At 46.3% G+C, this 15,251-nt stretch overlaps 1 protein-coding gene across 2 annotated transcripts in view; it reads right to left on the bottom strand.

Annotated features, from left to right (window-relative positions):
* PRPF39 (pre-mRNA processing factor 39) overlaps positions 1–9,831 on the bottom strand; it is a 24,818-nt gene extending 14,987 nt beyond the window's left edge. The window contains exons 1-4 of one of the 2 annotated variants that reach the window (XM_018570518.1): positions 9,521–9,831; positions 7,237–7,362; positions 6,499–6,620; positions 5,143–5,307 (exon numbers count right to left, since the gene is read on the bottom strand). In XM_018570518.1, coding sequence (XP_018426020.1) covers positions 5,143–5,307; positions 6,499–6,620; positions 7,237–7,362; positions 9,521–9,820 — 713 coding nt within the window. In that variant the 5' untranslated portion in view covers positions 9,821–9,831. Of the gene's footprint in view, positions 1–5,142; positions 5,311–6,498; positions 6,621–7,236; positions 7,363–9,520 lie in introns of both variants that reach the window. The other variant, XM_018570517.1, reaches the window with a different exon arrangement.
* Positions 9,832–15,251: the final 5,420 nt, after the last annotated feature.

Here is a 15,251-nt window from a genome sequence, read left to right as displayed (position 1 = left end):
GGGGAGAGGAGGGGGGGGGGGGGGGGGGGGGGTTTAACCCCTGAAATGTGTTAGCTATTGTCCACCATCACAGGCTGAAGGGTCTCATTGTCTTCTTTGTTCTGTACTTGGGTTATTGATCACAGAACAGTTTGCTGATGTTATTTATGTTATTATTTCAATAAATGGTATCACACAAGGAGAAGGCACGGTTTCCTTATCTCTTCATGTACTGGATGATTTTCCTATCCGTGTCTACACAGCTGCCTTTCTTGGTGTAAATGGATGCTAATGAAGAGGTTTGTCAGGATTTGTAGAAGCCCTCATCAGCGCTAAGGTTGCGGTTTGAGGCTACATGCAGTTCCCATATTAATTTCAAATCTTTAGCGGTTAGCCTGGAGTTCAGCTTTTAAAACAAATACAAACTCAGAAGGCTGGCAGTGCCACGAACAATGCCCGATTTATCAAACCATGCAAAGGTTACCAAACAATAAAACCCAGTTTTTATCATTCAACCAATATACAAAAAGTCACAACATTTACCAATGTCACTAAAGCTGGCCATACACCTGTAGGTTATCTGCAGATTTTCTATGGTCAGATGGAAAAAGTGCAACAGATTCCTCCATCTACGCTAAACTGTGTGGATGATGGAATCTCATGCTGGGCCAAGCTTCAGTATCTTATACCTGAACCTGTTGGAAAATTTCCCATCTGACCATAGAAAATCTATAGATGTATGGCCAGCTTTATACTTAATATCAACCTAAATGACCTGCTCATAATAGAAAATCCAGCCAACAAGTTTAGTCAGAAAATGAACTTCGAATTCTGTTAAAAAACACACAGCATTTCTGCTAAAGTAAGAGAAGCGCTCCGTCTCCAACCCCTCCTAGATTTAGGTGGTCCCCCCCTTGCCAGTACCTTCAGTTGTGTTGGATGCAGACATTTTAGTGCCAATTTACTGGTTATATTGTGGGTTAGCACTACCTTTTTGGAAGACATTTTTTTAACAATGAACTGCTTTGATTTAAAGGCAATAGGTGTTATAATTCCCAATACAGTATAGGGCAGGGTTAGGAAAATTCCAGCCTTCCAGCTATGGTGCAAATACAAATCCCACTGGGCATTGCAAGACCGACAGCCAAAAGGCAGGACTCCCAGAGCCAGCTTCATGATGGGATTTGAAGTTCCACCGCAGCTGGAGGGCCAGGGTTTGACTACCCCTGGTATAGGGGAGAACTTATTTTCATTTTGCACATATTGTGATTTCAATATATAGATTAAAGTAATTTGAATTTCAAACGTTTAAATGCTTCCTGATCCATATTTTGCTGCGGTATTAGAGATTTGTATTCTACGGTGGTCAGGAAGCCGTTTTGCTGAAGTATATGTTTAATAGCCAATATAGCCTAGTATATTTCAGTATAAACCTGAATAGAAACAGAAGTACTGGTAGGATGTCCTGTATCCCATTTGTATGGAAACTATACGGTTACTGAGTGGAGTGGCTGTATTCCGGAAAACCAGTATATAAAATGAATCTATGCCACAGCAACAGGATTTCCATTCATTCGTAAAGCCAGAGCATTTGACTGCAATAGTAAAATGTCAGAAAGAATAATGTCAAACCATCTGAAGCGGTTAATATATTGTGCACAATATGAACTGATCACATTAATAAAAAGACTGCACAAGCAGAGTTTACCTTCACACGCCAAATGACTAGCAGATCTAGAGATTTTAGGAGATGGCTGCAATTATATGCAATTTTGACTTTTTAATAAAGTAGGGCACTTGGCCCAGTCCCCTCCAACCTCCTGAGTTTCCCAATTGGGCAAATGGGTCACCCTTCATATTTAGAGTGACAAAGGATAATTCCCCCCCCCCCCATGTTAGTGTAAGGACTTACTTTAAATGATGCCTGTTGATCCGATCATCATCTTTACTGTAGTTCTCAGCTGTCACTCCAGTGCGGGTGCCGATCTCCGATCCAGCGCCGACTCCTCTGTGCTAGCTGGCAGAGTCCAGTGGCGGCGTGCTTTACACCACTGCATCCGACGCTTTGCATTGCACTTGGTGATGTAAGGCTTGGATGCAGCTGCTCGGCCATGGAAACAAATTCCATGAAGCTCTCTACGCACTGTTGTTGTGCCAATCTGAAGACCACACGAAGTTTGGAGGTCTGTAGCTATCGACTCTGCAGACAGTTGGCGACTTCTGCGCACTTCAGCATGTGCTGACCCCGCTCTGTCATTTTACGTGGCCTGCCACTTCATGGCTGAGTTGCTGTTGTTCCCAGCTGCTTCCACTTTGTTATAATACCACGAACAGTTGAGCGTGGAATATTTAGTACCCAGGGAATTTCATGGAACACATGAATCCAATGATATGGGGGGGTGTTCCAAAATCTTTTGGCAATATAGTGAATGAAAGTGGGCAAAAAAAACATTTCAGTATGTTTTTTTATTATTTTGTATCAGAATGAGATCATCAAGGATCAGAGGCACAAACTTTTGGAAGATTACAAGACAGTTGTAAGAAGTGGCCTTATGTTACATATATGTATTCTGAGTTTCAGTTTAAGCGGTTATTGATGCCACATTGAGATGGAACAGGTGCAGCCCAGACATAAGTAGCAGCCAAATTAAGATGTAGGAGCTATTTTGGCTTTGTAAGAGTACCAGCTGTATATGTCAACTATTCTCAACAATCTGATGCAAAACTCTTTACAGCATTCCATTTCAGGGCCCTGAAGTCATCTGAAGTGTCTACAAGTGTAGAGAAATCCTTGGAGACAAATAAAATACTGGGGAACTGCACAATATGGTCCTGAAAGTGACTTGTACAGAGATTTTCTTTTAAGCAACACTAATATATTTTGGTAAACCTGCGGCTCTCTGAGTCTTGCAATGTCTTACGGGATTTGTAGTTGCACCAAAACTGTAGGACCTGAATTTGGCAAGCCCTGGAGTAGAAGATAACTTATAACCGTTTCCCCTTCTTTCTATATAATAAAGGACTAAGGTCTACAAGTCTATGAAACGGCCACTTTGAACCAAAAGATAAAAAAAAAAGTTCATGTAAACTCGACGGGTTGTCAGCTACTTGGAAGGAAGCCCAACCACTTGCCATAATGACCTTTCCGTCTGTTATTCAAAACTGAGCAAAGGTCAGATATAATATTTCAGTGTTAGTCCACATGCTCCATGGCAAAATGCAAACACTCAGGAAAGAAGCTAGGAAGGATCACAAGTGACATTATTACACAAATAACAGATAAGTACATGAGGGAAGATGTGAGCTGGCGATGGGATAGGGGCTGCATAACATTTGTATTATCCTGGTGTCTGACGCGGCTCTATTGTGAATACAGATACAATACTGACTACCTCTAAAGATAGAAAACTAAAAACACAAGATTTTCTGGTATGGAATATACCCCCCTCACCTCCTAAGGTCTCCGGAGAAAGTCCATTATTTGGGCACTTCCCATTTATAAAATTACATATGAGCAAAGAAAAATCTCAATTGTTAGATGGCATCTGGGGCCCATGGCTCAATACTGCGCAAGCCCTATGCAGACTTAAGAGAACTATGGGGTAAGTGTTTTTCCCCATAGTTCTTAAGAGAAGAGACATACTAGCGTCCTCTCGTGACCCAAAGCTCAGTATACCGAGAGTTACAGATCGCGGTATACCGAGACCGCCGCAGCCGGGACGGATCCCGACAATACTGCCTGGGTCCACCCAGCTGCGTGAGTGACAGCGGGCTTTGCCTATCTAGAGGCAGAGCCAGCTGTGCCCGCCCCCTCCCCTGTCCGTTCCGCCACTCAGCGCTGAGTGGAGGAACGGACATGGGGGGGGGGGAATCCCTGCAGGGAGGCGGGACTGACAGTCACGGCTCTCTGCAGGGAGATGATCGAGAAGTGAGCGAGCGACGGTATGTGTTCGCTCACTTCCCGATCTATTGAGACGACGTGTGACAGTTTCATTGTCACACGGCGGCCTGAACTGAGGAGTGATTTTCACTCACCTAATAGTTCTTTAATTGATACATGTTTATGGGTTTAGTGCACACATTTATGTATTTTATTATTTCTGTGGAATCTGCTACTATGGAGGCAACAACTGTCTGGTTGGTTTGTAATCACAATGGTTTATTGTTTGAAGTTTATGATGTGTTAATATACAAGACTCAATAAACATGCTCTTGGGGGAAAAAAAATCCAAGATTTGTCTCTTAATACAAGTCAAATGTTTCTGCAAACCTTAATAAAATTCTCTTATTTGCTCCCTTTTGGTCTTTTAATTATGCCATTGAAAGTGTTTTGTTATATCTGTTTGACAAGTGCAAAACATACCTGCTGAAATGTAGCAATCTCAAGTTCCTGTGAACTCTGCCTTAGCCGTGATCAGGCTGCATTGTTCCCAATTCTCTTTGAACTACAGAACACCTCCCTCCTTTGTTATGGAGAGGTGTTCTTTAGTCCCAACACTTCCTGCCTTAAGCCGGCCATACTCCTATAGATTATCTGCAGACTTTCTATGGTCAGATGGAAAAAGTGCAACTGATTCCTCCAACTACACTAAACTGAGGATTGAGGAATCTCCAACTGGGTCAAGCTTCAGTAGCTTGATAGTCGGCTCCGCTGGCTGTCAAAATACCTGAACAATCTGATTGGATGCAGGCATTGTTCAGGTGTATGGTCAGCTTAAGGATGACAAAGTAGCTATTTCATAGATACAGTACAGTGAGTAAATGTGCTCATCCTAGAACATGAAGTGCTTTGCTGGCAGGATGACCAGTGAAATAAACACTAGAGAAAAGAAAAGGAATGCAGCCACCACATCTAAGGACTGGCAAGATGTAATAGTTCAAATGTTTGTTGTTGGGTTTACACCTTAAACACAACAGTGTTACAAGAATGTACATGGAAGGCACTAACTGGAAATATGGCCCAGCACAATGCAAACACTGCCCAGTGATCACATAGCCTTGGACTACACCATGGCTAACATGTCATGCTGATATAGCAGATAAGTCACCAGTCGCCCATTCTCGCCATGACCAAGCAATTTGTTCTATATCACTCTACTATACAAATGTGACCAGGAAACGCAAGCAGTAACACACAAGAAAGCTGGGCTGTCGTCAACTTACTTCTGGAAATGGTGAGCATAGAGATGTGTAGGAATACTAAGCAGGCGACTGTAAATGGAGGTGACACCACTTAGATTTCCCTGCTCAGTCTCATAGGTGATGTACATCTCCCACAGCTTGTCTGATCGAAAATCTAAGCCTGCAGACATGATTGCATGCTCAAATGTCCTGAAAGGGAAACATTAATACATCTGGTGAGATTTTTTTTTTTTTTTAAAAAGCATGTAGGAAATATTTACAAAAAATATGTATTATCTTGTCAATCCTAAACTCCTCCAATCATAAAAGAGGAAAGTGAACCTGATCTTTAAAAACAACAAAGACACCTTTAGAAATGTCCAGTAATGACAATCTACAAATACTTGGAATACATCACTAATGCCTAAGGAGGACCAGGAAGAGGAAAAACAGGAATTGTAAGTAAAATGTTTAGGTAATGAATGTAATGATGATTTAATATCAGAAAGCAAAGCCGCATGCTAATGCAATTTTTACTGAAGGGGGGTAAAGGTCCACTTTAATGAAGAACTCCAGGATTCCTAAACATTAACCCTTGCAGTGGGGGGAGGCTCCCCCCACTGCAAGGGTTAAGTGTTAATTTTGTCTAGGAGGTGAAAATAAAGATATCACCTAATCGTTGATCATGCCTGACTGCTAGACCAGTACCAGCAGTCTGCTCTCCCCCGGGCTCTGGTGTGCCACAGACCATGATGTCATCAGATCCAACGGAGGTACCTTAGACATGAGGTCGCCGAGGTATGTGCCACAGCCAGACAGGAGGAGAGAAGCCGTCACTGCCGCAGGACCGAGGATTGGGTGAGTATTTCTTCTTTGTCTTCTCCCTTAGACCAAAAGGGGCAATGCAAGGGTAGCCCCCACTGCAAGGGTTAATTTTTGAAAATCCTGGAGTTCTTCTTTAGGCCAGATTCACATAATTTTGCGGACCAGATCTGGAACGCGCTGCATTGCGCTTTGACCACAATTTTGCCGCAATCCGAAGCAGTTTCTTTTAAAGCTTAAAATAGACTTTCAGGTGTGGTCCAATGCGTTTGCATACATTTGCATGCGTTCCAGTGCATTCCAGACCAGACAAAATGAGACAAGCAGTATTTTTTTTTCTGGTCTGGAACGGACTACGCTGGTGAGAACAGAGGCCAGAGATAGCATAGGGATACATTAGGATGCATTTCGGGTCCAGAAACAATCTGGTCTGGAGATGATCTGGATGTGGTCTGAATGGGCCCTTAAGGTGAAGTTGAAAAGCCAATGCATTTCAGGGGCTCCGACATTCCCCCTTCATTAAGAGAAAAAAAAAGCAAAAAAACTCTGCAGGGTTTTCTGGCCGTGATAAAAAATCCCCCTCTTAATGTATTACATGTCTCGGGATCCACAGGATCTAACGTTTCTTTTAAGAACTGTAGATAATGTATCCAAAGATCAACACTTAATGTGATGGCCTGAATTCCTCTCCGGTAGACCTACAGAGCGAAACAAAAAAAAAAAAAAAAACACACCAAACAGAATGATACATATCATCTGACACAGGAAACACGCGTATTCGGTCAGCCTTACAAAATGCTAAATATTTGGAATTTCATTGAAAATCTGCCATTACCATTGAAGTGGAGGTTGGATAGAACATGGCTCATGTTCTGAGCTCCACTTGCAGGGTTCTTGGTCTTCAATGCGCGGCTGTATTCTTAGCAGGAGCTGAGGGCTGGCTTTGGGGGTACAGACCATAAGGCACAGACCCATTAGAATCTCAATCACAGCGTCTGAGCACATATTCAGTTACATGTATCAAAAAGTATAACTGCATGGTCTAATCTACGCCACCACACAACGACTGGCAGAAAAGCCCTGCCCTACGTGTTAAGCTGCAGTGTAATAGAGGCTTGCACTGCACAGCTTGACAAAACTGTAGAGATTTAATGCACCTGTCAACAAAGAAAGGAGATATTAGCACAAATGTCACGCTGAGTGACAAATGTTGCAGTAATAATCCTGCTATGACCTTATGTAGGGCCTGAAGCAGTCTCCAACATGACTAAAGTCCAGTCTTTACCGTCTAATGTCTACTCAGCATCAAATTACCTCATCGGCTTCCAATATGTTGTTATTGCGTCTCTCCAGATCGGCATACTTTTTCCAGTAACCGTAACAGTATGGATAATGAGCAAGAAACATGTCAAACACTCTTCGGGCAGCATAGATGTGATTCTAGGAAATAAAAAGATACATATTACACCGGCAGGAGAGAGGAGATAAAGCTTTACATAATGCCCAAGATTCCTTATGAGGCCTTCAAAATGGACACTTACATGGAACAGTGATGCAACCTTAAGGGCTTGTTCACACCAATTGTGGTGCGTTACAGAGTGGTAGCTGCTGGAACGCACAGTAAATCACACAGGGAGGTGCCATGGTGGTGCACTGAAGAAAATGGCACTGAAGTAAATGGCACCGCAGCCACACACCCCTCCACCCACAGTGAGATCAGACACGTGGCAAAACATTGCCTGCGTTCCAGTCCAGTGGGAATGCACAAAGATGCTTCATGCTCTATTTTTTGCATTCGCAGTGGAACGGAATGCAGGCAATGTTTTACCATGCGTCCAATCGCACTGTGGGTCTGGGGTCTTGTTCACACTAAATCCAGACCAGATCTGCATGAGTTTCTGCATATGCAGTGCGTTTTGCCATTTAACACGTTTCAGTCTTTTTTCTTAAGCTTAAAATGGGCTTTCAGTGCGTTTGCATGCGTTTTGGTGCGTTCCAGAGCAGGGGAAAAAAAAACATGGCATGCTGCAGTTTTTCCACATGTTCTGGAACTGAACGCTGCGGTGTGAACTAGAGCCCAAAATACCATTGGAATACATTAAAAGGGGTTCTGTAACTGCTCTGCACCTGCTCCGCACTTGGTGTGAACAAGCCCTTAAAACGAGGACCCCAGTGCTGCAAGGTAGACGTGCTAACCACTAATCCACTGTACTGAGCACGTGCGCACACACACACACACACACACACACACACACACACCAGCTGTTCTCTCCCTCCCATCTAAAGTTTCATAGTACCCCAACACAAGAGGAGGGAGAGGGAGGGGCACATGGATCAGATTTATTTATACCTTCTTATATTTTAAAGAAGCATTCTTCATTTTTTTTTTTTAAAAGCGCTTTCAGCAGTCAAGGTACTGCACAATTTGAAACTCAACCCAACAGTGTTCCTTCTTACATGGTTTGATATGTGCTGTGCAGTGTTTATATCAGGGGTAGGCGAACTCTGGCCCTCCTGCTTAAGTGACGCTGCAAAGCTCATCACCCATCTGCCTCTGGGAGTCATGCCTGTGACTGTCAGCCTTTCAATTACCCAGGGGCGTCCCGAGGCCGGGTGTCACCCGGAGCAAAGACCAAGTGACACCTCGTCGTGGCATCACCACGGCCGGGTGTCACCCGGAGCGAAGACCGAGTGACACCCCGCCGTGGCATCACCACTGCCGGGTGTCACCCGGAGCGAAGCCCGGGTGACACCCCGCCGTGGCGTCACCACGCGCATGAGTGATGACGTAATTGCGCATGTGCGGCTGTCTGAGGCCCGCCGGCAGCCATCTTGGTGGTGGATGCCAGCAGAGAGGAGGGGATGTTCACCCGGCGGGATTAGGTATGCCGCCAGGCCCACTCCTCTCATCTGACACTGTCAGGCTCTGGGTACATGACCGACTGCCCGACTTTTTAGAGGGGGTGACACCAAAATGACTGACAGTCATTTTGATGTCACCCGGGTACGGGCCGCATCCCCCTTGTGACACCACTGCAATCGCCTAATGGAATTTGTAGTCGCACGGCAACTGAAGGGCCAAAGTTAAACTACCCTTGGTCCATATGTTGTCACTAGGAACTGGCACATACTCCCTGAACAAGAGAGGAGAGCTTCACGTCGGGCAGGCCACACCCGGCCCTTATCGTGTACCAGGTGCCCACCCGCAATGAAAGTACACAGCGTCAGAGGACTGTACAGCGTGACAAAACGCCCTCCTATTTCTGCTCTGAGCAATGCAAACTCTCCCTGATGTTTCCAATGAACAGGAATGTGAATGGGAGTGGGGGAGATGCATCACCATTTGAGTTATCAGCCTGTCTATTTTCTATTACCAAAAGCTGCACACAAACAGGATCATGTCATGACACGCCCTAACACAAGTCTAACCCTGCAGCGACAGAGCAGAGGCAGCTATAATAAATATTACGCCAGTCATGTGGGAAATTCAGACATTCGGATTACAGGAATCGCTCTGGATAAGGTTTAGTACACACAAAAAAAAAATGCCACACACACAACAGGTTGACCTTTCCAAACAGCAAAATTTCCGACAAACCTCTTGTTCAATATAATGCAGCAGATAAGTCCAAGTTGTGAACTCCTCAGGGTTGGCCTCCACGGCCTTCCAGTACTTGTCAAACTCTGGGGGCAGCGGCGGCTCTGGCTCTGTTTTTGGAGGGGGTTCAGCTGCCTCCTCCACGCCGGGTACAGAATCCTGTTCCGGAGACTGCTCCATTGCCGTCACCTCTAGAATATCTTTATTTTCCTTAGTGGCCTGGGAGGCCTCCGCTGAGGCTGCTGCATTGTCTCCTGAGCTCCCCATCGCAGGATTGTGATCGGGCTTTGAATCCTGCATCTTGTCAGTGTTATGCTGCAGATTTAAATAAAAAGACTAAATTAAGAGCAGTTTAAATGTCGTACGGAATCCATAACCTTATTAAAATCAGTCTGGGAAGTTTCAGAAAGTTCTGATGTTCGGGGAATGTTGATGTACCCCGAGTGCCCATTCCACAGATGCAGAAAGGTTTTCAAGCTATTTTAAATGTGGATTGAATCACTTAGGCTTCATTCACACGAGAAAAGGCCGGCACGTACAGCCCCATGCAGGGTGCGCAACCGTATCGGGCAGCTCCCGGGAAGGACAGGTGCTGCGTGTGATTAGTATGCATCTCCTGTCCTTCTCAATGGGAGTACGCAGTCGTATGCCCCCCTACGCTCACCTCAAGTGCAGGTCCGTAGGGGTGCCCGGCTCGGACGCAGACAGGGTCCATCCCGTCAGCGTACGAGTACGCTCAGCCGCACCGACGTGCAGGTCGGGTGAGCGTACTCCCACAGAGAAGGACAGGGGCTGCGTACTAACCACACGCAGCACCTGTCCTTCCCGGGAGCTGCCCGATACGGCTGTGCACGCAGCACGGGGCTGTACGTGCCAGCCGTTTCTCGTGTGAATGAGGCCTAAGAATGAATGCTGCCCCTTCATGTCTAAAAGTTTTAGCTTCCAGCAGAATCAGCTGGTCCCCTGAGCACTGACTTCCTGTTTTAGGAGGTGGCTCCTTTCCCTTGCAGGGTCCCTTATGTGCTGATAAACTGTGTACGCCTCCACAATCACACAGTAAGGCAAGTCACTCCACGCCACAAGATGAACAGCTACTGGAGACTGGGCTGTGTCCCTTGTGATCTTGTACTGGACAGAAAGTTCAGGGAAGTTGAGCTAAGAGAGTTGGAGCTGTTTGGAAACCCGATAATTAAGTGCTTGGGCAAAAATGCAATAATATAATTTTTCACACGCAATTACAACCGTGCTTTTAAAATTTGTGCAGAAACCGCACTAATCCGTAACCGGCCTGGTGTGAATGGGGCCCAAAATGGGCAAGCAGGGAGATGCCTCTACAGCACCATAAAGGGGGTGGGCAGGCAGGTGTGGAAGCAGTGGTCTCTCTGCAGAGGTCTATGCCCACTGCTAAGTCAGAGCAAGAGCTCTTCTGTCAGTAAATCTCATGCGCCCTACAGATCAGCTTCTCTGAACTACAGAAAGCCCCCTCCCCCATGTATTATGCAGGGTTGTGTCAGATATCTGCAGAGAGACTGCTGATTCTGCATATAGAGCTTTGCACCATGCTGGCAGGGGATGGGCTTTTCTGCTCAGGATGTGTGCTTTCTAATGAAAATGAACTGCAAGACTGTTCACTTCACGAGTTAGAGCTTTTCCCCATAGTTCTCCTTAGGGTAACAGGAGGACACAAACTAGCGTCCTCCCGTCACCCTAGGCTCAGTATACCGCGAGCTACTGCTTGCGGTATACTGAGACGCCGCAGCTGAAGTGGATCCCGACAATTATGCCTGTATCCGCCAAGCTGCATGAGTGACAGCTGGCTCTGCCTATCTAGAGGCAGAGCCAGCTGAACCCGCCCCCTCCCCGTCCGATCCACCAGCGCTGGCTGATCGGAGCGAGGAAACCAGCCCCTCCCCTCTCATGACAGAGAGCCGTGACAGGATCGAGAAGTGAGCGAACGCCGGTATGTGTTCGCTCACCTCCCGATCTACTGAGCCGACCTGTGACAGTCTCATTGTCACAGGTCGGCTAGAACTATGAGGTGAGTGAAAAGCACTCACCTCATAGTTCTCCTTTAAGCCCTATGTTCACATACGTGCAGGGGCCCTAGCACATCTGCGTGTTTTTGTGCATTGTATATAGGGCAGCCCCTTCATTTCAAAAGCAGGACAATCACACCATGAACATTTGTTACCCAAAACGGTCAGCACCAAAACACATGGAGGAGGATCTACTAGGCCAGATGGAATCCGGAGCAGACTCCCATGGCAACCAATCAGCTTCCAATGTCAAGTTTAACTGCGCAAACTGAAGATAGAAGCTGATTGGTTACCATCAGTAGCTATTCTAGTTTTGATCAATACCCCCCAATGAATCTGCAGCAGATGTGCATGGCAACCAATCAGCTTCAAGCTTACTTGTACAAGTTGAAGCTAGACGCTGATTGGTTCTACAGGTTTATACAAAACTGTAATACGGGAGCATTCCTATGCAAATCATCCGCATTGTACAAAATCAGACAGACCCTTGCTCTACATAGCCAATAGTAGACCTAAATCAGATTGTATAGTGTGTATGGCCAGCCCCCTCCGCCGGGCCCTCGTGTGGGCCCCTGCGGCGTTATATAATTAGCTCACGGGCAGCGGCCCAGGGCAATTACGTACCGGCAACGGAGCTCTCCTCACTGCCGCTGCACTCGTCTCCTCTCCGTCTGTTCCCTCGCGGCCCGGGACTCCTTCGCGGCAAACGTTCGCCCAACACGCGCCAGCACCACAGAAACCACTCCGCCCAGCGTGCCCGCACACGTTACGTCTGACGTCGTCGCCAAGGGAGCGCGCCCGTGGAAAGCACGCACTGAGCGTGCTGTCGTCACGCTTGTTTATGCACGGTGGGCGGCGGACGTGGACGAAGTGGGGTTCATGTCGGTGCTTGCCGGAGACGCCCCTCGGGGCCCTGCGGGTGTTCTTCTGGGCTGAACGCGCTCCTATGCAGCGGGTGAGATGCTCGGGTCAGCCTGTGTGCAGGAGGCAGTGTTGTTGTTCACCTTAGAGCTCATCACCCCTCTACAATCTACATGACCCCTGCTCTGGATGTTATATTTAACAGACCAAAAGGGAGAAAATAAAAGAAGCACATTGTAGGGGGTTTGCATCCTCTTTAAGACCCCAGTTGCAGTATACCAAGTAGCTATGATATGGTATTGTACCTGTTACTACACAATTATTTTTGTGGCCAGATACTGCTGTTTTTTTGCGTGTTCATTTCATGGCAGCCTAGGAGTGGCAGGAAACTGAACCCACAGCTTTAAGCAGCTTAAAGGAAAAATATTCCTCATCTATCCATAAGCTTTGTTTCTATACAAATGAGAACTGGTTGTGATCCGAATGACTGGCAGCAGTGAACTGGTTTTCTGCATTCTTGCTAGTAGTTGTACATTAGTTTATCTGAAACCAGTCACAACTAACATAGTATGTTTTCTAGGTCCCCTTATGGGGAGTCCTCAAAGGGGTTAATGCAACAAGTCATGAAGTTCACACTCGTTTCAGACTAATCATTCGAAATCCCAATTTAAATCACTTTCACTGGATCTCATTCAAATTAAATTGAAATTTGTCCATAAGAATTGATGAGTCTGAAGTGTGTAATATCATCCAATGATGTGGATTTTTTTTTATTCCATTTTTTGTAACTTTGGATTTTAAAAAAAATGTAAAATTGTTAGAAACGTTATTGAAAAAGAAATGATGGCCCATGCAGGGCAAAGCGACAGGTTCTCTTTAATTCGCCTCCTCCGCAACAGCACATACTCACCTATTTTTCACTCCTCCAGTTGAGCTGCTGGGAGCAGGAGAATCTGTCCTGTGTGAGCTCAAGTCTTAAAGGAAAATTATGGGGAGGGTACAATGCGCTCACCCCAAATCTTAGAGCCAGCATGGGACACTGCAGCTGTTATACATCGTCTCTATAGATCAAGAACTGAGAAATCACATACCACCAATCACTCAGATCTTCTCTCTGCAGAGAGTGGTGACCGTCAGTCAGGAGGGAGTGGGCACAGCTGGCTTTACATAGGCAGAGACAGCTGTCAATCAGGAAGCAGAGTGGATCCCGACCATATTATCAAGATCCTTCCCGGCTGCAAAGCGGCTCTGCGCTGTCAGCACACAGCCGGCAATATCCTGCTATATGCTGGACATTATTAAATGTCCTCCCCTGACCCAAAAGAGAACTACGGCCAAAAAAGGTTTGGCCGTAGTTCTCTTTTAAAGCTGGACTCCGGGATAAGCAAATGAAGTCTAAATACAAGAGCCATGTGTATTCTTACTTCAATCTTGGCGTGAGTCCAGTATGTAACTTTGCCTCTGTGCAGGAGCTTCCTGTAATATAGACCGGTCACTGCTGCACTATCTCCTTGTGCAGGGTGACTGATCTTGTCTTGGGTTTCTGTATCAAAACAGAGATCTACCCCGTTGTTGTCTTCAGGGCTTACAATTAAAAATTAGTGTTGCAGGTCAGCTATTAACCAAATGGTGCTCCTCAAGTGTCCTCGTTAACAGAATGCTGGGAGTTCCAGGGATCACACAACTCAGTAAAGGTGCCCATACACTGCACGATTATCGTACGATAATCGTATGCGATCGGTTTTTCGTACGATAATCGAGCAGTGTGAACGGAGACGTGCGACCGTTTCTACTGTACGGTCGCACGTCTTCTGTCGAACCAGCATGTTCGAAAACCAGCCGGGAATCGTACGATTCTCGGCTGGTTAGAACGGTGCTCGGTAGACAAATGCCGAACGGGCCTGTGTGCGCACGCGCACACTGCCCGTTCAGCATTGAGGTCATCGGAAGCCCGCCCCTCAGGGGGGCGGGCTTGCGATGATCGAGAGTGCGATCTGCCTGTCCAAGATAGGCAGATCGTACGTTTTTTTAATCCCTGTACAACCATCGCATTGCGATGGTTGTAGAGTGTATGGCTACCTTAATACGGTTTTTCGAGTACCTATAATTTTTTATCGGTACTTGCTGATACCGTATATTGATACCGGAAGTCCCATTAGGAAGCCAGGTGGCGTGTAATGACTCGCCACCTGGCTTCCTAATTAGCCAGGAAGCGGTCTCCATGCTCCCTCGTCACCTGGTGATGAGAAAGCATGGAGCCAGCTTTCTGGCCAATCAGGAAGCCAGGCACAGTGTAATAAAGCATTGCCCGGCTTCCTGATTGGTCGAGAAGCTGGTCAATCAGGAAGCTGGGCAACCAGGTGATGAGGGAACATGAAGCCGGCTTTCTGGCCAATCAGAAAGCCAGGGGACATGTAATATACATGCAGCCCAGTTTCCTGATTGGCCGGGAAGCCGGCTCCATGCTCCCTCATTACAGGTGACGAGGGAGCATGCAGCCGACTTCCTGGCCAATCAGGAAGCCGGGCAGCATGTATAGACTCGCTTGGAAGCCCAAGTATTGGGCTAGTCATCGGAGCATTTGGGTAAGTACGAGTACTCGCCTAAATACTCGGCACCAATAGTAGTATTGGTATCGGTGCACCCCTAATGAGAAGGTATATTTGGAGTATTAGTGGATGCACTTGTGAAAGGGATTTGTTGTTAACTTTAGGATTCTCTCGTCAATGGTCTAGGCCAACTGACTGTATTCCACAATATGCTTCATTCCATCAACAGTCTCTTCCTGCATTCATACTGAAAACCTGTATTCACCCAGAAGGAACTGGTAGCAG

Source organism: Nanorana parkeri, unplaced genomic scaffold (assembly GCF_000935625.1).
Source record: "Nanorana parkeri isolate BGI_ZX_2015 unplaced genomic scaffold, ASM93562v1 scaffold1544, whole genome shotgun sequence".
NCBI lineage: Eukaryota > Metazoa > Chordata > Amphibia > Anura > Dicroglossidae > Nanorana > Nanorana parkeri.
Note: the sequence above shows the minus strand (reverse complement) of the source record. Positions and strands in the feature narration are given on the sequence as shown.